This window comes from Pogoniulus pusillus, chromosome 6 (assembly GCF_015220805.1).
Source record: "Pogoniulus pusillus isolate bPogPus1 chromosome 6, bPogPus1.pri, whole genome shotgun sequence".
Taxonomy (NCBI): Eukaryota; Metazoa; Chordata; class Aves; order Piciformes; family Lybiidae; genus Pogoniulus; species Pogoniulus pusillus.
In genome coordinates, this window is record NC_087269.1 from 28,027,866 (window position 1) to 28,055,249 (window position 27,384).

At 44.9% G+C, this 27,384-nt stretch overlaps 1 protein-coding gene across 2 annotated transcripts in view; it reads right to left on the minus strand.

Annotated features, from left to right (window-relative positions):
• Positions 1 to 1,810: 1,810 nt before the first annotated feature.
• MCU (mitochondrial calcium uniporter) overlaps positions 1,811 to 27,384 on the minus strand; it is a 160,885-nt gene continuing 135,311 nt past the window's right edge. For both annotated transcript variants that reach the window (XM_064145033.1, XM_064145032.1), the window contains exons 2-8: positions 22,381 to 22,450; positions 15,535 to 15,705; positions 13,251 to 13,355; positions 8,877 to 9,037; positions 7,709 to 7,912; positions 5,876 to 5,992; positions 1,811 to 3,805 (exon numbers count right to left, since the gene is read on the minus strand). In XM_064145033.1, the coding sequence (XP_064001103.1) occupies positions 3,728 to 3,805; positions 5,876 to 5,992; positions 7,709 to 7,912; positions 8,877 to 9,037; positions 13,251 to 13,355; positions 15,535 to 15,705; positions 22,381 to 22,450 (906 nt within the window). In that variant the 3' untranslated portion in view covers positions 1,811 to 3,727. The remainder of the gene's footprint in view (positions 3,806 to 5,875; positions 5,993 to 7,708; positions 7,913 to 8,876; positions 9,038 to 13,250; positions 13,356 to 15,534; positions 15,706 to 22,380; positions 22,451 to 27,384) is intronic.

The window sequence follows — 27,384 nt, forward strand, 5'->3', positions numbered from 1 at the left end:
CTTGCAACTCCACACAACAACACCGCAGAGAGGAGACCAAAGAACTTCTTCTCCCTGCTCAGAAAGACTGGGTGGCTTGGCCAGTTTCACTTGCCTGATGCAATGACACAGGTCTGAAAGCCACCAGCAGGTTCACAGCATTGTGTGCACTCTTGTAGAGCCAATGTGGAAGCGTGAGAACTTGCAGCAAATGACCAGCATTACTGCCTGGCAGGTAGGAAGAGTTATGAGGGAAAAGAAAAAGGGTTTCTTCTTGGATTGTCAGGCACAAGGAGCTGTGAGCACCTCCCCTGAAGAGTCTTGCAGGCACAGCAAAAAGGGAACCTTCAGACAATTCTGGACTTATTTGGAAGATCCCTCACAGAAAAAGATGGAAGAGAGACAGACCAAGTAAACAACATCACTGGCAGAAAGCAGCATCTTAACACTGCAGTGCATACTGTTGTTTATCCTTCACAGGCTCTCCAGAATGCAGTGCTACATTAAGATTCAGGCAGCACTGCCAGCAGAACAGGGCCTAAGTACTTGCCTGGCTCCCAGCATGAAATGGCCACTGCAAGAGAGGCTGTTGATGTCGACATATGGCAGCAGGGATCAGGAGAGCAAACAAAGCTCACCCTTCCCTGCAGTGTTAGCACTCAAGGGCCCCAAAAGCAGAGACACTAGGATTGGAGTCTGTGGTGTGTCATCTGCCCCTGGCAGAGATCATGGGCTCTAGTAATGCAGAGAAGCAAGAGAGTAATCTTCATGGGTATGGCCTAACAAGACCCACCAGAGACCATATTTCAGGGTACAGCTCTAAACTCTTATTTCGCTCCTTCTCCCACATCATCTTCAGAGCATTAATGGACGTGAAGGAACAAGTTTGTTCACAGCATTTTCTTGCTTTCAAAATAAGCATTGTGGTGTGGGACCTGAACTGGAGCCTTGAGTTCTTCTGGATGCCAAAATAGATGAAATGTTATGCAACTGATTGTGTAGGGAAGGCAGCATCTCATCTGTACCCAGCAGCAGACTGCTTGGAGGAAAAGGGTTTATCAGCCTTGCTGAACTGAATTTAAGCAGCAATTAAAGGTAGGTCACAATGACTAACAGCTTCAAGACAATCTTTTCCAACTTTAAAAGACACAAGGGGAGTTGGCTGTTCTAAAAACTCTGCAATCATGGGATTGTTCATTTAATTTTAACAGTCAACAGACATGGTAAAAGCTTTCTGGCATCAAACATCTCATCCTAACGATGCCATGAGCTAGGACAAAGTACAGTCTGTTGATACAGACAAGCAAACAATAGGTTGATATGACAAAACAGACCACAGCCATTCAAGGGCCCAGAAAGAAAAAGTTACAGAAGCTTAAAATTTCACTTTTCTTCTGAAGTGGCACTTGAATGAGAGATAGAACACACCGACACCACTGCGTACCTTACAGGTTGCTGGGCATTATATGTCCATACGTATTCTTTCCCTGCAACCTGCCACAGCTCTCCAGCCTTTCTCAACCTTCACATGAAGCTACTAAGCTGGTCACACAAAGGCAGATCTTTGTTAGACCAAGCATTTCTAGCTCTACCTCACCACCTCAACTGCTCCTGAGATCCCTGTGTTATGCAGCTAGGCGTGGCAGCAAGATCTCCATCCAAGCTTCTTCAGGAAAGTTATTAGCTGCACCACCATGGCCTCAGTGATGGAAGGTCAAGAAGAAACCACCTAAACAAAAAGAAAAGAAATGGAGGAAACTCAGGAAAGGCAGCTGCCACACAGAACATTCTCTTCTCAGCTGGGGAGAATGATGTTATTCAAGAGTACTGATTCAAAAATTGAATAGTTATTTATTGTTCCAGAAGTACATTGCTCTTTTATACATATTTCATAAATGATACAGGATTTTACACATGTTCAGGTTTGTTTGTTTGTTTGTTTTTTTAAAGAAGAACTTTTCTCCATGCTCCCTCCCTCATCCCAAACACACACTGAGGATTTGGCTACAGGATTGTGTTCATTTTTTTTTTCCCTTTAAAACTCATCACACAAATGGGATAAAACAGATAAAAAAAAATAATCACACAATGTAATTAAATGGAAAGACACAGGAAAAGGGGAAGGGGGAAAAAAAAACCCAACAACCTAGAAACATGCACCCATTCGGTCCAACATGCCATTGAGTGAAAAGAGGCAGCAATCCCAGCTGTGTTTCCACATCTGCAAGGCACCTGGCATCTAGTTAATATTGATTTTTTTTCTTTCTTTTTTTTTTTTTTTGATAGCTCTCAAAAACAAACTCAACAGAAGCCTCTTTCCATGACACAGTGAGGAGCAGTAGTGAAACACCAAAAAAAAAGGAAAAATAAGCAGCCATCCTTTCTGCATATAATGCTTCATGTCCTTCTCCCACCTCCATCCTGTCTCCACAGTATTTATCAGCAGGAAGCTAAACCAGACTGACCTGCTTTGAAGAAAGAGTTGTTTTATCTGCTTAAAAATCAGCAGCCTTGACTAGGAAAGAGGGCAATGGCTTGACTTTCCTTCCTCTATTTCATTCAGCTAAGAACAGATGTCATTAGCCACTCCTAAGAGATTCTGACCTGTGGGCGCAAAGTTCATTTAAAGCTACTTAATGAGGGGGAAAGTGCCAGAGAACTGAAGCAGTTCTGTGTCTTGCACCGCAAGAGCCTCCCAGGCTTTCAGAAAGCCTCCGGGGCAAGGAAAATGCTTTGACCATACAGCTTTATCCTGCTACATGAGCAGTCAAATATCAAGTGTAATTACTCCATCTTCCAAAACTGATCATTTAAAAGTTGTGACTCTACCACAATTTCATAATTCTTTATGCCTTTGTAATTTCTTAGTCCAGGTGGCTATCAGATTTGGGGTAGGAAGAGGGGAAATCACCCTCCTTGAAGATTTAATATAGAAAAAACAACCCAAAACCTCTCATGCAATGCTGCCTTCGATTTCTAGAAGGAGCTCAAGGGCATTGGGACTCAAGAGTTGATATATTTCTTATGGACTAATCCAAAACATCAATTATCAAACATTCAGAAGAAAACTCATTCCTTCTCGCACTTGGCTACAACCACTCTGTGCTACAAATAAGCAAAGGAGGAAGTCAGTGGAGCACATGGGGTGGGCTGGGAAGGGGAGGCTCACGGTTTTGTCCAGTAGAAAGCAGTCTTGTAGTAACTTTTATAAAAGAGAGCAGGTCTGATCAGGAGTGTGCGTGTTAATGGCGGTGGAGTGCAAGTTCTGATCACCAACCATAGCTCCAGGTGCCTTGGACTCTTGCTCTTTTTTGGGCTTTTATTTTTTGGTCTCCTTTTTATTTTGAGAGAGAAAGAGAGATCTGCATCAGGTAAAGGAAAAATTAAAAAGCTAAGCAGGCTGCTGGTGTCTTATCAAGAGGCAGACCCTGCAAAGCTGGAAGAAGACACCCCTCCAACCCCAGCAATACATTCTTTCCATAACCCCTCCCCCCATATCCTCTATTTGTACACAATCATCATCCAATTTTGAAACGTGACTAATTGCCAAGCCCTTTTCAGAACTAACATTCCACAATGTACCATCTTCACATTGAAGAGATATCCCCCCCCCCACAGTCCTTTGTCTTGATTAAAGGTGAAAATCCTCCACCCCACATCACCTCCCAGCTTCCACCTGCAATGCTTTAATTAAAAAGGCAAGAGCTATGAACAGGTTTTTTGCCGGGGTTCAGAGCAGCTTTGCTGGTCAGTCCTTGTCATCAATTTGCTGGATGGGCAGGTGAACCTGCAGTGGGTCTCGAAGCCTCTTAAGGTCCAATTCTGCCTAAAAGTAAAAGACATATTATAAAGAACAAGGTCCCACACACACCTCTCCCAGTCCCACTCCCCTTTACAGAATGGAAAACCTTCTCATGTTTCCTTGGTTCTCCTGTCCAGAAGGGAAGCATTCAAAAAGTAAAACAAAGTCACAGCTCATATTTGGAGAAGCCATCCTCAGACTTAAAAGCATTTTTCTGTACTTCAGCTTGTCTATATGCTGCCACTTGAAAGGAATACAGGAGGGAAGGTCTTTGTCAATGACCTGGATGAAGTGTCCCCTCAGCAAGTTTGCTGATGATAGCAAACTGGGAGGAGTGGCTTACATCCTATCAGGCTGTGCTGCAATTCAGCCCAATCTAGACAGGCTGGAGAACTGGGAATGGGAACTTCATAAAGTTCAACAAGGGCAAGTATAGAGTCCTGCACCTGGGGAGAAACTCCTGCGCCAGTAACGGGACAGCGGTTGGAAAGCAGCTCCACAGAGAGGACCTGGTGGATGACAAGTTCCCCATGAGCCAGCAATGTGCCCTTGTAGCCAAAGCGGCCAACAGTCTCCTAGAGTGCATTCAGTAAAGAGTGTGGGCAGCAGACTGAGAAGGTCCTCCCCCTCTAGTCTGCCCTAGAGGCCACATCTGGATTAGTGGGTCCAGTTCTAGGTTCCTCATTTTGAGAGAGACAGGAAGCTACTGGAAAGATCCCACCAAAGGTGACAGTGATGCTGAGGGGACTGGAGCACTTCTGTGAGAAGGACAGGCTGAGAGATCTGGGGCTGTTTAGCCTGGAGAAGAGCAGCCTGAGACGGGATCTGATCAATGCTCAGCAAGAGCTATGGGGCAGAGGAGCAAGAGGATGGGGCCAGACTCTTGGCAGTGGTACCCAGTGAGAGGATGAGAGACAATGGGCACAAACTGGAACCCTGAAGGTTCCATCTAACCAGGAAAGAAAACTTCTTTTGTTGTGATTGTGCTGGAGCAGGCTGCCTGGATAGGTTGTGGAGTCTGCTTATCTGGAAAGATTCCAAGCCCACCTGGACATTGTGATTGCGAGCAACTTGCTGTGGGTGGCCTCCACTTTATCAGGAAGGATGGGCTAAATGATCTCCAGAGATCTCTTCCAACACCCAGCATACTGGGATTCTGTGAGCTCGTTCTCATAAACTCACTGGAAACTTCCTTTTTTTGAGGAAAAACAACAGCCATCTAGGTTAATGGGAGTGGCTGATTCTAGAAGAAAAGCTCTATAAAAATACAGCCCCCATGGGTATTCTGTATTCAGCACAGCAGAAAAAAAAACAGAGGTCTTTCTGGCTTTTCTCAGCAAACCAAGAGAGCCAAGCTGTGACCACCTCCTACTTCTTGTACAGCTACTTCAAGACAGAGGGAGAACATGTCTTGCCCTGGATATCTTGCTGTGTCATTTCCAGAGCCAGGGAACCAACAGAGAATGATACAGAGCAGTGAAAAGGAACACAGTAACTCTGCCTTTCCTGCTTGCTCCATCCTTCTGCAGAAAGGTTCTCAGAAACATGAGGGAAGATCTCTCCCTTTGCTGAACAGATACCACAATTTGGAGAATGTACCAAAAGTATCTGTCTCCAGAAAACAAGAAATCTAACTCCACTGCCCCTAACAATGCAGCTAAATGTTTCAAGCATTATTTTCCAGGACCGCAACCCAGTGTACTGAAATGCTACGTCAGAAAGACATGAGCTGAATGGATGCAAGTTTTCATGCCTCACTAAATCCATCTGGTGTGTAGGAGCTGAGAAGAAAGAAAATCTTGAATTAGGCTCCTCTGAGGCATGAAGTGCCTGAAGCAACTCAAGATTTGCCAGCAGTTTCTAAAAGGCCCTTACAGATAGATATAGGCAACCATTTCACGTTAACTTACACATCCAGCAGTTCTATTTCTGGCTGTATCAAAGGCAATTTAGTGATTGCACTGAGGTTGTGACAAGAAAATGGGCTGAAGACTTAAAATACATCCGGTCTCATTTGAGGTGCATCTATTAATAGCAACTAAGAATGAGTGAGCAGTACTTTCTTTGCATTATTTCTGGAAAAACCCTTGTTACCTGAGCAATTGCATCCTTCAGTTGATTGTATTTCTCTAGGTCAAATCGTGTCTTTTTGGCTCCTTTATGGAAAAATAATAAGTACTGTCTGTCTCTGGCATCTGGATAAACATATTCCTGAAAAGAAAGAAGGAAAAAAGATAGGAGTAACAGCACAGCAGGATGCAATGCAGGATACCATTAGCACAGTACATAAAAGGTGTGTTCGGGTAGGATGACTCACAGCTTGTCAGTGAAGGCATAAGATCAGACAGCATTGGCTAGGCTCACCCAATGTGGTGAGGTGACCCCAGCCTGCAGCTAAGCCCCTACCCAGTCACTCACTCCTCCACACCCAGATGGGGGAAGAGAATCAATCAAAAGAACATAAACCAAGAAAAAGTTTGAGGTCTGGAGATAAAGTCAGTTTAATAAGTGAAAATAAACAACTAAGAGGGATGCAAAAGCAATCACTCATCACCTCCCACCAGCAGACCAATGCCCAGACCAGCCTCTGAGCAACAGTTTTTTTGGAGAAGCTCCCCCCATTTACTGCTGAAGATGATGTTACATGGTAGGGAGTATCTCCTTGGTCAGTGGTGTGTTTTCAAGATTATTTTGGTCACAAATCCAAGGCAGAACCATACCAGCTGCTGTGAAACACACGAACCAGACCCACTACAATCAGGCATTTGCTTCTCTGCCAGCATCACAGAGCCAGCAGTGGGTTACCATCACCTCCCTCCTGTCCCCAGTGTGTGAATCTTTCCATGCAGGGAGAACAAAGCCTAACATATTTCAGAGTTCCAATACAGAAAAGCTTGTGGGGAGAGAAAAAAAATAAACAAACTTGTGTAACTACTAGAAGAAAGCTTTGGCCATTATTCTTAAGGTCATAAACACGTGATGGATAATTAAAGCAACAATAGCTTCATCTCTCAACCAAGCTATGCAAGTGAAAAGAAGAATCCAATGCTACAGCTATTGCCAGGTGTATTCTACTTCAAAAGTAATAATCAATAACGAGCAAGACACCAAATTTTAGTTCAAACATGGCAGGAGTTCTAACTGCACTTGGAAGAAACTATTGCAGCAGCCCTGGCAAGAGCACATGTCCTCAGCCCCTGAGATGCTGCTGTTGACAGACCCTTGGGGCACCATGCTGGAACATCTACAGCATCTGTTTTGACAGTTTTGTGACAGTGGAGACCCTATAAGCCCTCCCTCCCTTACCATTTAGGTGAGATTGTGATGTTTAACTGACTGATGAGGAAAAACATGTATTAGAAAATCCATACAGAGTTTGTCACAACTACAAGGATCCATAGAGTGATCCTTCACAGGGCTGGGAAGCTGAATCCATGAGATGCCTAAGCAAAAGCATTTCCAACAAGAACTCTGAGCCTTTGCCTCTTTACAGAGGCCAGCATCTCATGTCAGAAAGGTAAGGTGCCTTGAAAGTCAGGAGGTATCTCAGGCACCCATAGTTTATTTAGCCTGGTAAAACCCAGCACTTGATGGTCTCTGGTGCCAAGTTGATGTGTGTGAGGCTGTGTGTGTAGAAACCATGACCTGTCTGTAGATGACCCTGTACAGCTTAAGCAGTAAGTCACCAAACACACAAACGTTTATGGTAAGAAAACCAGGAAACCAGCAGTGACCACCACCAGAAAACCACACCACCACAGATCACCATCCTACTCAGCACACATTAAATCAAGTAGCATCTAGGTTCTGACAACTAAGGAAGACGCAAGGCTACTTCTAAGAGGCACAATTTTGATGTCTTTCTAGAGAGCAGAGCTCAAATCAAGTCTTCTACTGAAGTATCAATATAAGCACAGCAAGTCCTACCTGGCGAGTCATTACGAAATAAGCATACATTGCCATGGCACTACCATAGGTAATGAAATAGGTGACTGGTTCCATAATGTCCCAAGAATATTCCCACCAGGTGAGGCGGGCCAGAATCCCAAACTGAGTGGCCATGTAGGCCAGGCCTCCCCACAACACCAAGGTTGTCCTCTTCTCTGCTTTCCTGCTGAGCTCCATCCTTATCTGCAGAAGACAGAAGCACACAGCTTGGATTCTCAGACATAATTATGTTAATACCATTCCAACATAACATCAAAATAGCATCATCTTCTGATATTCATGATAAGTGGTGTGAAACCTGTTTGAGTCTGAATATGGCAGACAAATCACAGAAGGGCTTAGGTTGTAAGAGACCTCAGAGATCATCCACTTCAATCCCCTGCCACAAACAGAGGTGCCTCTCAACTATATTTGGTTGCTCAAGGCCTCATCCTATCTAGCCTTAAACACTTCCAGGGTGGGGGTATCCACAACCACTCTGGGCAACCTATTTTGGAATCTCACCATCCTTGTACTGAAAAACTTCTTAAGATCCAGTCTAAACATACTCAGTTGAAAATCATTCCTTCTAGTCCTGTCATTAGACACCCTTGCAAAAAGTCTCTTTCCAGCTTTCCTGTAGGTAGGCTCTCTGGGTATTCAAAGGCAGCTCTAAGTCTCCCCTGGAATCTTCTCTCCAGGCTCAACAATCCCAGCTCCCTCAGCCTGCCCTTGCTCATCCTTGTGACCCTCCCCTAGACTTGTTCCAATAGTTCCATGTTTTTCTTAGGATGGAAACATCAGAACTGGATACAGCAACTTGACTTCTTTTCCATCAGCATCTTCTCATATCTGTATTTTATTCTAAGCACGCTCTGAATACCTCCCAAAAATGTTTATTTCTCTGTATCTCCCCCAGTCTTCATTTATGCAAGTCTTAATTTACTACCAACTTCATTTCCCATTACATAAAGCAAAGAGATAAAATACTTCCACACAAACAGCAATGGTTTGCTATAGAATCATACACTTAATGTATCTTCTGCTTCGGTGATCTTAAAAAAAAACCCAACATCTATTTGAAGCATGGCAGGGACCTAATTAAAACCTTGAAATAAATTAAAGCTGCACTAGGAGGATAAGTAAAACACATTAAGAAGCTTCTCACTTTTTCTAGTGGTGCTAGCTGCTCCCTCAGTTCCTCTAGTCTCCCTATCAGCTCCTTCTCTTTGTTCAGCTGGTGCTCCTCAATGCACAAGGCGGTATACAACTGCTGAACCAACGTCTTGACATCATTCAGCGTCGTTGCATTTTCATGGCTTAAGAGCTCTGGGGGGAAAAAAAAAAGAAACAAATGAAAAAGAAAAGGCTGCTTCATATGCACGTATCCACAGAACTTCTCAAACACTCTTCAGACTGCTGTTAGTTTGCACAGCATATGTATGAATCCATCTTTTCAACAGAGAGGCCTTTGGAAGAGCTCCAGCAATTTAAGACAAAGCAATTTCTTGAAAAGGCCAGGCGTGATTACTGGATATCCCCAAAGTTTAATAAGGGCAGGAACAAGGGAGACATACTGCTAAGCTTGCCAGGTATCAACAGCTGTTTTTGATCCACAGTTATATACAAGACTTGACAAAGGCAAATGAACAACTAAGTCTTTATCATCCATCACTGTTGAGTAGCAGCCAGAATTCAGACTACAGACAATCAGTAACTTTAGTTATTGATGAAGGCAACCAAACATCTCAGGTTGGTGGCCTCAGAACATCTTATGAGAATTATGAGTACTAATGCCAGGCATTGTTTCCCAACACTCTGTGGCCAACCCCTTAGTGTGTTGACTACAGGGCAATGAAATTCTTCCTCAGTATTTAAAGAGAGACAATAACAGGGCCACTAACCAAACTGCCTTTATCCCTGCATTTCAGTGCAAAAAGGATCCCTAAACAAAAATTAATCTGTAACAGATTTGTGACTAGTGGTATTGTATTACACACCCCATATGGACAAAACACAAGTTTCAAATTAAAGAACTTGGCATTAGTAAAAAGTTCATTTAAATAAATTTCTGTAGCATCCTTAGCCCTGTACCTTTAGTCATCACAAACCAGGATTTTTTCAACACAATCCAGACAGATTAACTCTTAACAGTAACAGCTGTCTCAAGACTAACTGAAGGGTGCCTGCTGCCCTACGAAGCAACAAAACACCTGTATTCCTAATGAGGTGACAACCAAGAAGTACTTCATATTCAAAATTACATGAACTGCAAATGTTATGGCATTTCCATGTCAAACTACACAGTGAATTTGTGAAAAAAGGGAAAAGGAATAGCAGAAGTTTAACAGAACTCATCATCTTGCTGTTTTCAGGCTCATTCATCTTAATACAAGCTATGGAAATCTACTGGGCAAATGAATCAGAAGCAGCAATTTCATGTAACCACAGGCTGTTGAAATCTACTTGGCAAATAAATCAGAAGCAGCAATTTCATGTAACCTAGGTAATCTCAGAGCTCACCTATCAGTGCACAATGGGGTGTACCACACAGTGGAGCTCACCAGAAACCTTACTGACTCACTGATATGTATTTTGCCTTCCCAAACATCAGGTGAGTAGGATACATGAACTGCCTCACCTTGGGACAACTGATGTGTCCAGCACAGAAACAAAGGCCATGTCTGCATTCTCCATTAGCTGTATTAAATACCAACTAGACTACCAAGGCTTGATCCCACCACCTGTGCTCAGGGCTAACAGTTAGAGATGATACCTCATAAATAGTCACTGCACTGCTCTGGCTTAAAACGTGTGGAAACACTGCATACAGGATACAGAGAAGTAGGGTGACAGAGCAGAGTAGCTTCTTTCTGTGTGTCACACCCAGTGATTTATATATCTAGCCTTAATGGAGATTATTCTGTTAAGGTGCTTTCAAGGAGACTGGGAAAAAACCTCCAGTGGAGGTCAGTCTACCCCACAGATAGAGAAGACACAGCATCTTATCCAGTGCTGTCCTCTGACTTCCTGAGTCTTCAACATACTAAGGACAAGTGGCTGCACGAAGATCCCCAAGTCAGAATCACCTCCAAAGCTCATCCTGTCCAACCCGTCTGCCACAGCAGGATCACCTATACCAGACCAAACTGGAACACATTCAGGCAGGTTTCACATATCTCCAGAGAAGGAGACTCCACAACCCCCTGGGCAGCCTGTTCCACTGTTCTGTCACCCTCATAGGGAAAAAAATTCCTCCTCATGTTTACATGAGACTTCCTATGCCTTAGCTTCCTCCCATTGCCCCTTGCCCTGTCATCAGGCATCACCAAGCAGACTCCAGTTCCATCCTCCTGGCACTCACCTTTACATCTTTGTAAACATTGATGAGGTCACCTCTGTCTCCTCTTCTTCAAGCAGCAGAGCCCCAGCTCCCTCAGTCTCTCCTTGTAAGAGACATGCTCCATTCCCTTAATAATCCTCATGGCTCTGCACTGGACTCCCCTAAGTCAGGACTTGAAAATTTCTATTTTTTTGTTGTGAACACTAACAAAAGTGTTCTTGAATTTTGGTTTCATTGTCCAAAAGTCCTTGGAAGAGTCACAGAATAGTTTAGGTTGGAAGGGAACTTAAAGAACATCTTGTTCCAATCCTCCTACCATAAGCAGAGACACTTTCCACTAGACCAGGTTGTTCAAAGCCTCATCCAACCTGGCCTTGAACACCTCCAAGGAGGGGGCATGCACAGCCTCCCTGGGGAATCTGTTCTCATGTCTCACCACCCTCACTGTGAAGAATTTCTTCCCAATCTCCACCTAATTCTTCCCTCTTCAACCTTCAATCCATTCCCTCTCATTCTGTCACAATCATTCCTTGTAAAAAGTCCCTTCCCAGGTATTTTGCAGGGGCCCTTTAGGTACTGAAAGGGTGCTCTAAAGTCTCCCCTGAGCCTTCTCCAGCTTGAACACCCCCAACTCTCTCTGCAAGGAAGATGGTATCTATCTTAGAAGACAGCCACCTAAAGTAGTTGCAGACTCAAAAGATAGGGTGAGCAGTGCTAGATCAACTTGATTTAACAGGTTGCTTATTCAGCCTAGTCAAGATAGAACACTAGCAGTTCCCTCATGCCTCCTGCCTCAGGAGTAATTTTGTTCCTCTCTTACTGCCTGAAGGAAGAAACATCCACAAACACAGGAAGGTATTTCTACCACCTAACCTCAACTGGCTATGCAAGTATAAGAATCCTGTGAAGTTGATGAGGAGGAAGTACAGGTGAAAATAACAGGCTCCTGCCTCTACCAGTAACCCTGGAATGTCTCAAAAGCCTCTGGCAAGTTTTCGCATCTTGAAACAAATAACAACCCAGGTACCCAGAACTCATTATGAAAGGATTCTCTTATTGATTCAAAATAGGACACCTTCCCTTCCTATTTGATTCTTCATAATGTAACCTTTCAAAAGTTCACAGTCTAATTTATCTTGCTGTTAGCCAGCAAGGTTTCAAGGTTTATTTGCATTAAAATTCCACACTTAAAAGGAAATAGTGTTAACTGCCAAGTGAGGGAAGAATTTACTCTTCCAAATCTGATAATGGAAATTTCAATCTAACTCCCATTTTGCATTGTACTTTTTCAGAATGAATTAAATGACATTTCTTTTCAGCAACTAGAAAATAGGGAAAAATATTTAGAAATTAAAAGTAATTCCATTTCTTCACTTATTCCTTTTCTGAGGGGTACTGACTTTGAGCAGAATTAATTTTTTGCTTTTCATTACTGACTGCTCTGATTACATCGATATCACTAAATCATATTTTAAGGGCAGGATTAGAAACTGCAAAGCTTCCTTTCCAAACAAAACTTAGAGTCATAGAATCAACCAGGTCGGAAGAGACCTCCAAGACCATCCAGTTCAACCTATCCCCCAGCCCTGGCCAGTCAAACAGACCATGGCACTAAGTGCCTCAGCCAGGCTTTGTTTCAACACCTCCACACGCGGCAACTCCACCACCTCCCTGGGCAGCCTATTCCAATGCCAATCACTCTCTCTGGCAACAACTTCCTAACAGCCAGCCTAGACCTCCCCTGGCACAACTTGACACTGTGTCCCCTTGTTCTCTTGTTGCTTGCCTGGCAGAAGACACCAACCCCTACCTGGCTAAAGCCTCCCTTCAGGTAGTTGCAAACAGTAATGAGGTCAGCCCTGAGCCTCCTCTTCTGCAGGCCAAATGCCCCCAGCTCCCTCAGTCTCTCCTCATAGGGCTGTGCTCCAGGCCCTTCACCAGCTTTGTTGCACTTGTCTGGACACCTTCCAATATCTCAATATCTCTCCTGAATTGAGGAGCCCAGAACTGGACACAGTACTCAAGGTGTGGCCTGACCAGTGTTGAGTACAGGGGAAGAACAAGCTCCCTTGTCTGGCTGGCCACACCGTTCCTAACACGCTTTGTGCTCTTGAACCAGCAAATACAACATGCTGCAGATAAACAGGAAACTGAATAATGAAATGTCTTTGTGATGTTCACCAGAATCGGCTGCTTTACCTCTCTTTGGTGGTCTAACATGATACGTGACATCATTGATGATCAGTTTGAAGTCATCCAGCAGAAGCAAATCTATGCCTGTGGAGGAGGCAACGCGTGTACCATCTGTAAGGCAAACAGAGGACTCATTGAACAGCAGAAATAAAGCACCTATAGATGCCGTGGCTAAGCAGCAATGCTATCCCAAATCCAGCTGTTCAGACTTCTATATTTGCCCACAGGATAGTCTGTTAAGATGGATAACCATACTGGGAGACCTTACGTGGCAAACAGTAGCTGAGCTACATACGCAGCTGCTTTTCTACGTCTGTGATATCTGGTGTCAGCCAGCACACTTTGAGCGTGGAATAGAATAATGGAAGCCTTTTGGCTGAAAGAGTCCAACTGTTAACCCAGCGCTGCAAAAACACCACTGAACCATTTCCCTCAGTATCACATCCACACAGCTTTGAAAATCCTCTAGGCACTTGGACTCCACTACTGCCCTGGGCAGCCTGATTAAGGGCTTGACAACCCATTCAGGGAAAATATGCTTTTCCAGTCTCCCATCTAAACTTCCCTGGGTACAGTTTGAGGCCATTTCCTCCCATCCTATCACTTATTACTTGGAAGGAGAGATCTACACCCACCTGGCTCCAATCTCCTTTCAGGTAGCTGTGAAGAGGTTTCCCCTCAGCCTCCTTTTCTCCAGGCTAAACAACCCCAGCTGCTCATCAGAATACTTGCGCTCTAAGAATATTCTACTTCATTTTGCAACACAATCCACTTAAGCAACATTTACCTTTCCCCGATGGCATCTGAAATTATTTCAGTTTCTGGTATTGGGCAGTGTGCTGGTTTGAAGCTAGCTAGAATGTTTTGGTAAGAACTAGATTACAGGCTGTGAAAGGGAAACAATAGTGATGTCTACTTCACTAATAGGCTTGCTGAGAAGTATAAGAGCAAGAATCCAAACACAGATAATGTAGCCACTCTCTCTCTAACCTAACCTGATTAATCCACCTGCTTCATAACCCCTCTGGCCAGCCCTCCATTCCTCCTTAGGCACAAGGCAATGCCTGGGGTAAGGTAGAGAGGGGTGGGAGAAGGTGAAAGGGTGGTTGGGAGCCCCTCCTGGGGACTCAGGTTTCTGGGAGGGCTGTTGTGTTTCCAGATTATCTTTTACCTTGTATATTCCTGTATACAACTGTATATACTGTAAATATCTGCTTGTATATTGTGCTAAGCTGTAAATATACAAGATTCATTCAATTTTCCAGAGCTGGCTCAGTCTAGTCTAGGTGATTTCTAAAATGTGGGGAGTGGGTAACACCCAAACCATCACAGGCAGCTTCAATACCACTTACCTAAGAAATACCTCCCTCCCTGGCCCAAACTTTCAAAAAGAGAACTGGTTTGATGGCATCTTCATAAAACATCCTAACAATGTGTCAGACCTTTGGTGGCTAGGAGCCACACAGCAAATGAGCAAAACAGTGAAGGAAGAGATTAAGTGAAACATAACTGAGTTTTCATAGCTAAGATGCTGCTTCCCTTGTAGCACCTTTCACACCCAATTCCTTACAAATTAATTAGAACCTCTATACAGGTTGCATCTTTCCTACTAAATAGTAGGAAACAAAGCCACCTGTTAGGTTGATGTTCATAAGCTAGGCATCGGAAACGTTATCCTACTTCTTCACTCCACTGTCAGATTTTGCAGAATGATATGGGTTGGAATGGACCTCTGGAGATCATCCAGCCCAACACTCTTGCCAGAGCAAATTCACCAAGAGCAGGTTTGCACAGGGAAGCATCCAGGTGGGTTTTGAATGACTCCAGAGACAAGACTCCACCACCTCTCTGTGCAGCCTGTTCCAGTGCTCCACCGCCCTCCAAGTAAAGAAGTTCCTCCTCATGTTTGTATGAAATTTGCTGTGTTCCAGTTTGTGACTGCTACCTCTTGTCTTGTCACTGGACACCATGAAAAAAAAATGGCCTCATCCTCCTAACATCCATTCTAGTACTCAATAAGCACTGATATGATTTAACCCTCAGTCTTCCCCTCTCTAGGCTAAAAAGCCCCAAGACTCTCAGCCTTCCTTCAAAAGACAGACTTCCAGCCTGCTCACCATCCTTGGCAGACTTCACTACCACCAGTAGCCAACTATGCTCTTACTCCAGGAATGGCATTTCTACCTCTTCCTTTTTCACAAAACTCATGCCGTAGCCAAATTCTTCTCAAAAAGCTGGATGGAAAAAAGTTGGCAAGCAAGTAAATCAATTAGTTCATGAGCAACATTACCTGGGGAGTAGATTGCAACCCGATCAATCCCTCGGTCCTCTGCTTGCAGCTGTTGTAAGAACACGCCAACAGAGTCTGAGATAGGTTTAAGTGTGAACTGGCAGCGCTCACGCCGGGATGGAAGATTCACAGAGATCACAGGTAACCCGTTTTGGTAAACCACCGTCACTTCTGGAAACAGAAGACCAGAAACCAAGTTTAGCATCATGAAAAATCAGATCATCTTGTAGCAGTTTTATGTTTTCCCCAAAGTAATGCGCTGAAGAGAAAACACAGTTGACTTTTGGTTTATCTTTCTGTCTGATGGACACATCTCTTGACAAAACTGAGGGATGTCAAAGGCTTCACGCTAACTTAGCAGCATGTTAAACTTCATCTGCTTTGTGGACAAGCAGCAGATCCTGTGAGGACAATCAGAGAACCTTTGAGGTTGGAAGGGACCTCTGAGATTGAGTCCAACCTCCCCTGCCAAGGCAGGATCCCCTAGAGTAGTTTGCACAGGAACACATCCAGGTGGGTTTTGAAATTCTCCAGAGAAGAAGACTCCACAAACTCCCTGGGCAGCCTTTTCCAGTGCTCTATCACCCTCACTGTAAAGAAGTTTCTCTTTATGATGAGGTGGAACCCTTTGTGTTCCAGTTTGTAGCCATTGGTCTTATTGCTGCTGATGACCAAAAAGAGATTGACCCCAGCCACTTGACACCCACCCCTCAGATATTTATACACATTGATGAGATCCCTTCTGAGTCTTCTCTTCTCCAGACTAAACAGCCCTAGGTTTCTCAGTCTCTCTTTGTAGGGGGGATGCTTAAATCCCCCAGTCATACTTGTGGCTTTCCACTGGACTCTTTCCAGTCTCTCCTGAATTAGGGGGGCCAAAATTTGACACAGTATTCCAGGTGTGGTCTCAGTAGGACACAGTAGAGGAGAAGACCCACCTCCCTATACCTGCTGGCCACACTTTTCCTGATGCACCCCAGGATGCTATTGGCTCTCTTGGCCACAAGGGCACATGGCTGTCCCATGGAGAACTTGTGGTCCACCAGGACTCTAAGGTCCTTTGCCATGGAGCTGCTTTGCTTTCCAGCTACCTGTACTGCTGCCCGTTATTCCTCCCCAGATACAGGACCCTGACATTTGTCCTTGTTAAACTTCATATGGTTAGCCTTTGTGCAGTACTCCAACCTGTCCAGATCTTGTTGGATGAATCACATTTATATTAAAGGTAACCTGATAGCTAAGAGACACAACATGGCAGAATAACAGTTTTGGTTGGTTTTGACAATTCATAGGTTCATGGAATGGTTTGGGCTGGAAGAGACCTTAAAGATCAGCTAGTTCCACCTCTCTGCCATGAGCAGAGACACTTCCTACTAGATCAGTTTGCTCAAGGCCTTATCCAGCCTGGCCTTGAACACTTCTGAGCAGAGGGCTTCCACAATCTCCCTGGACAACCTATCCCACTGTCTCACCAACCTCACTGCAAAGAATTTCTTCCCAATATCCAGTCTAAATCTTCCCTTTTGAAGCTTCAATCCATCCCCTCTCACTTTATCACTACAAACCTTCTTGTAAGAACCCTTCAATTACTGGAATGCTGCTATAAGGTCTCCCCAAAGCCTTCTTTTCTGCAGGCTGAACATCTCCAACTTTCTCAGACTGTCCCCATAGGAGAGGTGCTCCAGCCCTCTGATCACAATCATGGTCACCTTCTGGTCCCACTCAAGCAGTTCACTTCATTTTGGACTACGTAAATTAAAACACTGCAGTTTATCAGGGTTCCTTGCCCAGGACACAAACACAGATCATCTGTTTTAGGAAACACAGAGGAAGGAACTACTTGAAACCTTGTTATTCTTGCTTAGTTTTGGTTTCCTCCTCTTTCCCTGAAGTAAAAAATACTTGAGAGAGATGTGAGGAATTTGAGGTTGTAGTAACACCACTCTGAGTTTAAGCTTCAAGGTCAGTTAATCTAAAATTCATGAGATCAATATGCTCTGTGCTCAAGAAAACAAATGTGGCTTCTCAGATGCAGATAAACCATTATTTTCCAATTCTTCAGTGTTGTCAGGAGCTGCTTTGAGAGCATTCCTAAGGATTTCTCTGCACATTGCTAAAATTTAGGGGAGTGTATGAACTGTAAATCAAGGATTATTTTCCTGCCAGGAAGATGTCTCACTGAGTGCTTTGGGATACCCATACATAGAAAAGAGAAGTTAAAAGTTCATCTTCCTCAAGCCCTTCACTGAGTCACAGTCACAATTCCTTTCCAAGAGCAGGAGTTGCTAAGATATAGCTGCACACCTAAAAATTATTCACTTTGGGTGGCAGCATGTTTTCCTTACACAAAAAGGTAAGGTCTCTTCTATTGCACAGAGTATTTGCCATGTCTCAAGGACTCTGCAGTCACACCCCACCCACATTGCATCTGGCTTAGCATTCCCACCTGTTGAACTACATGAACCACACCATCAACTTCAGCTCATATGTTGACATGCCAAGTCAATTTAAGTATCTAACAACAAAACTATTTGGTCAGAGAAGTCAGCACAAGTAGAAATAGAAGCACATTATGTTGATTTAGTTACCCACAGGGAACTATTCCTCAGCATAGAATGATAGAGTTATTTTGGTTGGAAGACCCCTTTAAGATCATCAAGCCCAACTATTAACCCAGCACTACCAGGCCACCACTAAACCATGCACCCCAGCATCACATCTGCACAGCTTTGAATTTAAAATCCCTTTGGAGATTTTAAAATTCTCCACCACTGCCCTGGGCAGCCTGGCCCAGGCCTTGACAATCCTTTCAGAGAAGGCATTTTTCCTAGTGTCTGATCTAAACTGGAGCACCTCTCCTATGAGGAAAGCCTACAAGAGTCAGGGGTCTTCAGCCTGGAGAAGAGAAGGCTTCGAGTAGACCTTGTAGTGGCCTTCCAGTATCTGTAGGGAGCCTACAGGAGGGTGGGGAGTGACTATTTACAAGGTCTTGTAATGTCAAGATGAGGAGTAACGGGTTTAAACTGGAAGAGGGGAGATTTAAACTAGATGTTAGGAAGAAGCTCTTACAGTGAGGATGGGAAGACACTGGAACTGGTTGCCCAGGGAAGTTGTGGCTGCTCCCTCCCTGGAGGTGTTCAAAGCCAGGACGGATAAGAACTTCAGCGATCCGTTCTAGTGGGAGGTGTCCCTGCCTATGGCAGGGCACTGGAACTAGATGATCTCTGAGGTCCCTTCCAACCTAAATCATTCTGTGATTCTATTCTATGATTCCATAAAGCTCTCCTGGTGCCACTTGAGGCTGTTTCCTCTTGTCCTATCACTCACTATTTGGGAGAAGAGATCAACCCCCACCTCACTTGAAACTCTTTTCAGGTAGTTCCTGTAGTGAGTGGCCCCAAAGAGAACCCATGGTTCAGGACATGGCCTTGTCAGTGCTGAGCATGCCTCTGCTAAGAAATCTGCTACCAGGTGATGAATTTATTTATTACAGGATTCTTCACATACCAGGGCAAACTCTGGGAGTTCTGAAAAGAGAAGTTCATTTAAGTTGCAAAAGAATGAAGCATGCACACTTCTACAAAGCCAAAAGAGGCTTCTAAGTTCACCATCACAGATCTTCATCAACTGAAACAAGCAGAAGAGCAGCTTTTTCCCTCTTGCGGGGGACTGCTATCTAGCGCTGACAAAGAGGTCCTCACATCATCTTTAAAGGTGGGGTGGAAGTGACCAAGTACAGACACCTGAAATGACTAAAGCATCTATTGAGACCTCAGTATTTGGAACATTGTAAATGCCAGTTCTCAAGCCTCAGACACCTGACACTATTTTAGTAGCTTTAGTATCTGGAAGCTTAAAACTCTGATGCAGCATCAGATACTTACTGAAAAACATGAAGCAATCTGCCAATTTATTTGGACAGTTAGGTAGAAATTCAAGCTACTTATCAGCAGCTGTTATGACACCAGCTATCAGATTTCTGCATTCTTTCATTCAAGCATTTGAGCAAGAGTCTGCCAAGAAATAGATTAGCATTAGCCACTTGTGATAGCAGGCTCAGAAAGAATGATCAACATGTTTAGAAGCTTAAAATAGCCCCTGAAGAATTGAATTCAATGGTTCTGTGAGCAGCGTATACAACATTAACTTCTGTGCTGCTTACATAACCACCAGACACACTTATTTAAAATGCTACCTTGAACATATTGAGCTAAACTATTGTAGAGCAGAAGAGACAACATTTGCACCAACGCTTTCTGCTGCAACCCTTTTGGTACAACACAAGCACCCAGCTCTATGACTGCCAGCTTTGGATGAAGTGTCTCACAGCACAAGCCCTGCTATATTTTAACTTTCCACAGACCTGATAAATGTAGGGGGTCAGATCCAACCAAGAATGGCCTCAAACTGCACCAAGGAAAGCTCAGCACTGGATTTATTTACTGAAGAAGCAGTCAGGCATTGGAACAGGCTGCCCAGGGAGGTGGTGAAGCAACCATCCCTGGATGTGTTCAAAGAACAAGCAGATGTGGCACGCTGGGACATGATCATGGAGACACTGAGTAGAACGTTAGCCCTGATGATCTCAGAGGTCTTTTCCGGCCTCAGTAAGTCTATGATTCTAAGAATCAGCAGCACTGGTAGCATACACAAAACCTTTCTCAAGGATTTCCAGCTTGGGTGAACTGTAAACAACCAGGCTACTTCCTTCAGAAGGCAGGCTCAGTAAGTCTGGAATTGCAGCTGGTTTATGCTTTCCTTCCAAAAGGCTTGTGCAAGTAATTCCTATGCCTAACTCACCTAAAGCCACTACACCAGTTCGATCTCTCATCACCCACAGAAGTAAAATCTGAGTTTTCACTGCAGTGTAGAAGAAAAAGCTCAGAGGAAACCACAGAAAAAGTCCAAAGGACATGTCAATAACAAATCTAACTGGCGGCAGCAGATAGCTCTTGTACAAGTTCTGCCCAGAACACAGTGATGTGCCTGCCTTACTCTCCTCTGCCCTGACAGCCCAGGGCATCACCTGCATGAGGGCAACTAAAGGCACTAAGTGGACAAAATCTTTTGGCACTTCATTAGAGCGAATATTTTGGCTAATAATTGATTAAATTTTAAGCCAACTTTTAAATACAAGTAGAAGAAACCCAATTTTATACAGGTGTATTGCACTTACACTTACAGACTCCTTCAACCTGGCTGGAGATGCTGCTAAATAAGATCATGGAGGACTTAAGACCTTTATGCACTATATTAGGTATGAGGATTCATTGAGGTGTGAATTCCATCCAAGGACCACAACGTTTTCCCTCAAGCACACATGCACCAGTGACAGGTCATTAGTATTTCTGACAGATTTCTGTTCTTGCACAAAAACAACTCAAATAATGCACCAGGCCAAAACAAAGTATGGTTAAGAAAAGAGTGTGGCCAAAGAAGTCAGTGTACTGACTACTACTGGCACAGTAGAAATTACTAAAAGAAATAACAAGTGAAAAATTCAGGCACAATATGAGAAGTAGTAAATCTCACCAGGCAAGTAGCTGCACACTAATGCTCTCAATCTTTTAAGTGTCCACTGCACTTCTCATTTAAGCCTCCAGGTTTTGATTTTGAAGTCTTCAAGGCAGTGATGCTTTCCATGTTTGCACATACACAGTGCTTCCGGCAGGGGAAGTGTTTGTGCCAGAACCCATCACTTAATGAGCCTTCAGGCTTAATTAACAAGCCTTAATGGAGAGAGGATGCACTAACTACTTGCGGCAAACAGCACAAGTGCTCTAGCCTTTGCACAGAGCATAGAATTACAAAAGCACAGAATATCAAGGGTTGGAAGGGATCTCTAGAGATCATCTAGTCCAAGCCACCTGCTAAAGCAGGATAACCTAGGGCAGGTCACACAGGAACACATCCAGATCATTTGTGAAAGTCCCTAGAGAAAAAGACTCCAGAGACTCTCTGAACAGCCTGCTCCTGGGCTCCAGCAACCTCAGAATGAAGAACTGTCCCTTCATGTTGAGGTGGAATCGCCTGTGTTCTAGCTTGTACCCATTGCTCCTTGTTCTATTACCAGACACCACTGAAAAGAGCCTGGCACCTTCTCTGGACACCCACCCCTCAGGTATTTATAGACATTGATAAGATCCCCTATCAGCCTTCACTTCTCAAGACTAAATAGCCCCAGGTCTCTCAGTCTCTCCTCAAAGGAGAGACGTTCGAGTCACTTAATGATAGATCCCTGTCTCTCTAGTACTGAGGAGCCCAAAACTGGGCACAGTATTCCAGTGTGGTCTCACCAGCATGCAATTATTAAACAAGCCATGATCTCAGAGCTGTTAATTTTCTCCTTGCACTTAAAAGCTCACCTTTATTTTATGCTAAAACAGCCTTCTCAAAAAAGTCTAATGTCTGAGGTGTCCCATAAATCAAATAAAGGAATAAAAACTACCTGGCTTCACCACTTCTTCACTGCAGCAAGCAGCGCTTCCAACTGCTCAAGCAAGTGGGTGGCATGGGCAGCAGTGCTGTTATATAAGTCCAATTAAGAGGGCAGACAGCACACAACCCTCACAGCTACATCAGGACAAAGTCTAGCAGAAAAATGCAGACAGTTGCACGCAATCACATCATTCCTTACAAAGCCTATCCAGTTTTGTAAGGACAGCTGCTAGAAAAGTTGACTACTTCCTTAATTCTTCTCGACTCACTTGGTTCCCTGTCACTTCCTTAGCTCAGCACTGGATTATCCCCTAGTCGAAAACGTCTCAACCAGAAAAGGGGTCAGGGAACCTGACCGAGGTTAGTGAAGACAGAAGCCAGGAGAAGATTCTCCATGTGTATACTCACCATCAGAGGGCACTACGGTACTGCAATAGACCACTCGTACGCTCTGCCAAGGAGAAAGCCTCTGATGCACCTAGAAAATACAAGCATAGCATAGAAGACAAGGGTCAGTGTCGCTCCTCTGGCAGAATCGTACCCTAAAGGCACGTCCTGTCCCCCTCCGAGTGCCATCCTCTGCCCCAGTGCCTCTGTTGGCCATTTCCTGAGGGTGACCACAGAGCAGGAGCACCAGTCCACAGCAGCCTCTTTCTCCTCCTCCCATCTGCCACTCAGCAGGGCTTCCCCCCTCGGCCAAGTTCACCTCCACACACCTCGCTCCAACGCACGTAGATTAAAGTGAGAAGGGAGAACACAGCAGCTGACATTTTCCTTCACGTCAAGCCGTTTTTAAAGTCCCGTTCAGTTAATCAGTTTTAAGACATCAAATTAGATTAATACACGGAAAGTAGAAATCACATAGAAGCAACAGAGAGGGGTAGGAAGTTGTGGACTAAAATGTTCATTCTCTCAGGTTGATTTCTGTGCTGACATATAACTTCTTGTCCTTACAGGAGAAAGACAAACTCTAGGACACAAGTAGTGAACATGTCTGTCAAATATGAAGGTATAGAGGATCTGGAACATCTCCCTAAGGAGGAAAGGCTGAGAAAAGAGTAGACTGAGAGGGGAATCTGATCAACGTTCAGCAAGAGCTGAAGGGTAAGGGGGCAAGAGGATGGGGTCAGACTCTTCTCAGCAGTCCTCAGTGACAGTGCAAGAGGCAACAGGCACAAAGTGAAGCCCAGGAGCTTCCATCTGGACGGGATGACAAACTTTGCTGGGAGGGTCCTGGAGCCCTGGACCAGGCTGTCCAGAGAGGCTGTGGAGTGTGATCTCAGACAACCTGCTATAAGTAACCCTGCTTTAGCAGGGGTATTAGACTAGATGATCTTCAGAGGCCCCTTCCAACTTCACCATGCTGTAATTCTTCAAGATAAAGCCCCAAAAAATGTGATACTGAGCCATTAGAGGAGAGCCCAATAGAAGAAAGCACATGAATGGTTCCTGTATTCTGCAAATGTAGATGTATTCATTTGTCCATGAAAATCTAGAATCAAACTGATTTAAAGCCTGTCTTCTAGAACAAGTTACACTAGTTAGATACTAATCCTCTCCCAGCAGTGAAATTACAATTCTGGCACTAAAAAGCCCAATTTTAAGTAAGAACAAGGCACAAGATCAGCTCTAATCTAACCACAGTGGTACATATTTCAGTGACTTTGCTCTGGCAGAAGCATTAAACTCAATGACCTTCAGAGGTCCCTTCCAACTCCTATCCTTCTGAGATGCTGTCACCTGCACTGGGATTTCTCAACTGCTGCAGTCCAACATGGGCACTTCTGTGGTCCAAGGTATTTATTTGGTTTCTGTTTTTTTTTTTTTGTTTATTTTTTTAAGATTTCTAAAACACAGCTGCCAAATCTGCATTTCTCCAAAGGCATCTCACAGATAAGACTTGTATTTTAAGCACATTTCTAATGGAAGTTTGCAAACAAAACCCAGTCTGTTGATTATTTCTGTGCCAAACTGTCCAGACCTCCATATTTGTTAGGGTTTCAATATTCTACTTTAAATTGCTTTATCTACTACTCCACTTTTCATCTGAGGGCTGCTATGAGACTCAAGGGTTGTTTCAGCTACAACTGCCTATCTTGAAGGCAGGACCTGTGGTCCCTGCAATCAGGGCATTAACAGTTGTGGAAACTCACTCTTGTCTATGTTGTATTTACACCCCAATTTTTTTCAGCCTTTACAATGAAAATCAGTCATTTTCATTTTTCCTCCTTGCAATTGCACTGTCACATTCTCACAGTGGAGTCAAACAGAATCATAGAATCGACAGGTTGGAAGAGAGCTCCAAGCTTAGCCAGTCCAACCTAGCACCCAGCCCTATCCAATCAACCAGACCATGGCACTAAGTGCCCCAGCCAGGCTTTGCTTCAACACCTCCAGGCACAGTGACTCCACCACCTCCCTGGGCAGCCCATTCCAATGCCAATCACTCTCTATGCCAACAACTTCCTCCTAACAGCCAGCCTAGACCTCCCCCAGCACAACTTGAGGCTGTGCCCCCTTCTTCTGTTGCTGCTTGCCTGGCAAAAGAGACCAACCCCACCTGGCTACAGCCTCCCTCCAGGTAGTTGTGGACAGCAGTGAGGTCAGCCCTGAGCCTCCTCTTTCCAGGCTGCACACTCCCAGCTCTCTCAGCCTCTCCGCATAGGGTTTGTGTTCCAGGCCCCTCACCAGCTTTGCTGCCTTCTCTGGACACATTCCAGTACCTCAGCTTACAAGTAAAGATAACTGAGCATTAAAACAGATGTACCTGAACTCAGAAGTAGGAAACTGCCTGTTTTGGCAATGTTTTAAAAATCAAAGCTATGTGTTGGGAACCAAAGGGTAATTTTACCCTTTTATATTAGAAAAAGAGAAAGTCTTCTGGGCTGACCAATACCCCTGAGCTACTGATGAACAACCAGGAACACTCCCACCCTAGAGAAAAATCAGGTTTAAAACTCAAAAATCACCCAAATCACAGCTTTATATCCTGGACAAATCACAGTATCACACAGTATCACAGTATCATCAAGGTTGGAAGAGACCTCACAGATCATCAAGTCCAACCCTTTACCACAGAGCTCAAGGCTAGACCATGGCACCAAGTGCCACGTCCAACCTTGCCTTGAACTGCCCCAGGGACGGCGACTCTACCACCTCCCCGGGCAGCCCATTCCAGTGTCCAATGACTCTCTCAGTGAAGAACTTTCTCCTCACCTCCAGCCTAAATCTCCCCTGGTGCAGCCTGAGGCTGTGTCCTCTCGTTCTGGTGCTGGCCACCTGAGAGAAGAGAGCAACCTCCTCCTGGCCACAATCACCCCTCAGGTAGTTGTAGACAGCAATAAGGTCACTCCTGAGCCTCCTCTTCTCCAGGCTAAACAATCCCAGCTCCCTCAGCCTCTCCTCGTAGGGCTGTGCTCAAGGCCTCTCACCAGCCTCGTCGCCCTTCTCTGGACACACTCAAGCATCTCAATGTCCCTCCTAGACTGGGGGGCCCAGAACTGAACACAGTACTCAAGATGTGGTCTAACCAGTGCAGAGTACAGGGGCAGAATGACCTCCCTGCTCCTGCTGACCACACCATTCTGATGCAGGCCAGGATGCCACTGGCTCTCTTGGCCACCTGGGCACACTGCTGGCTCATGTTCAGGCGGGTATCAATCAGCACCCCAGATCCCTCTGTCTGGCTGCTCTCCAGCCACTCCGACCCCAGCCTGTATCTCTGCATGGGGTTGTTGTGTCCAAAGTGCAGCACCCTGCACTTGGAGCTATTGAACCCCATCCCATTGGACTCTGCCCATCTGTCCAGGCGGTCAAGGCCCCACTGCAGAGCCCTTCTCCCCTCCAACCCAGCCACATCTGCTCCCAGCTTGGTGTCATCAAGCTCCTCTGTCTTGGCATCACTATTATACAAAGAAATAAGTCAGGTGCTTTGATGATCAGAAGCTGTGCCACATGTAAGCCAGTTTTCAGAACTCAGGTTTAATATCTCTAGAAGACAGGTTTTTTTCCTGCTTGAAAGCAGCAACTTCAGTTTTAAGCCTTCTGACAACATCAGGACAGATGCAACAGTAAGTTGGGAGAATTTATACAATAAAGACACAAAAGGTCCTCTCAGAGAGTGCTATTTCACCAAACCATAGACTGGTTTCAGTGGGGAAGGACCAATAAAGGGCATCTAGTCCAACTCCCCGCAGTGAGCAGGAACATCTGCAACTAGAGCCCCATCAGGCTGACCTGAAATGATTTATCTACTGCCTTCTCTGGGCAACCTGAAACAGTGTCTCACCATCCTCAGTGCAGAAAATTCTTCCTGCCATGTAGCCTCAATCTTCCATCACACCAGAAAGTCTCCCCAGAGCCTGTTTTTCTGCAAGTTCAGCAACTCCCAACTCTCTCATCCTGGCCTCACAGCAGAGGTCTTCCAACTTTCCCATTATTGCTGTGGCCTCCTCTGGTCCCACTTCAACAGGTCCATATCTCTACTGTGCTGAGGAATCCAGAGCCAGACCCAGCATTGCAGGAGGGGTCTCAGCACAGCAGAGGGACAGAATTCTCTCCCTCTACCTGCTGCCGACAGTGCTGGTGATCAGCCCAGGGTACAGCTGGGTCTGGGCTGTGAGCACACAGTGCAGACTGATGTCTAGCTTTTCACCCACCGGCACCCCAAAGTCCTGTGCCACAGGGCTGTTCTCCAGCCTGTGCTAATAGTGGAGATGCCTCCAACCCAGGCGCAGCACCTTGTACTTGGCCATGTCAAACCTCATGAGATTTACATACTTATTTTGCCCCATCCTATGCTAGAGTTGGCTCTTTCAGGAGCATGGTTGTCACAGTATCACAGTATCACCAAGGTTGGAAGAGACCTCACAGATCATCAAGTCCAACCCTTTACCACAGAGCTCAAGGCTAGACCATGGCACCAAGTGCCACGTCCAATCCTGCCTTGAACAGCCTCAGGGACGGCGACTCCACCACCTCCCCGGGCAGCCCATTCCAGTGTCCAATGACTCTCTCAGTGAAGAACTTTCTCCTCACCTCCAGCCTAAATCTCCCCTGGCGCAGCCTGAGGCTGTGTCCTCTCGTTCTGGTGCTGGCCACCTGAGAGAAGAGAGCAACCTCCTCCTGGCCACAACCACCCTTCAGGTAGTGCATACCAAGAGCCTGCCTTTCACAGAATCACAGAAATATCCAGGTTGGAAAAGACCCTCAAGATCACTGAGTCCAACCTATAACCCTATTTTAAAAGATCCATCTTAAACCATATCCCTAAGCACCACTTCCAAATGACCCATAAACACATTCAGGGCTGGTGACTCAACCACCTCTCTGGGCAGCTCATTTTCCAGTATCATCCAGTAAATTCACATTTTAAGTACCAACTACTTTCACCTTTTCAAACAACAAAACTTA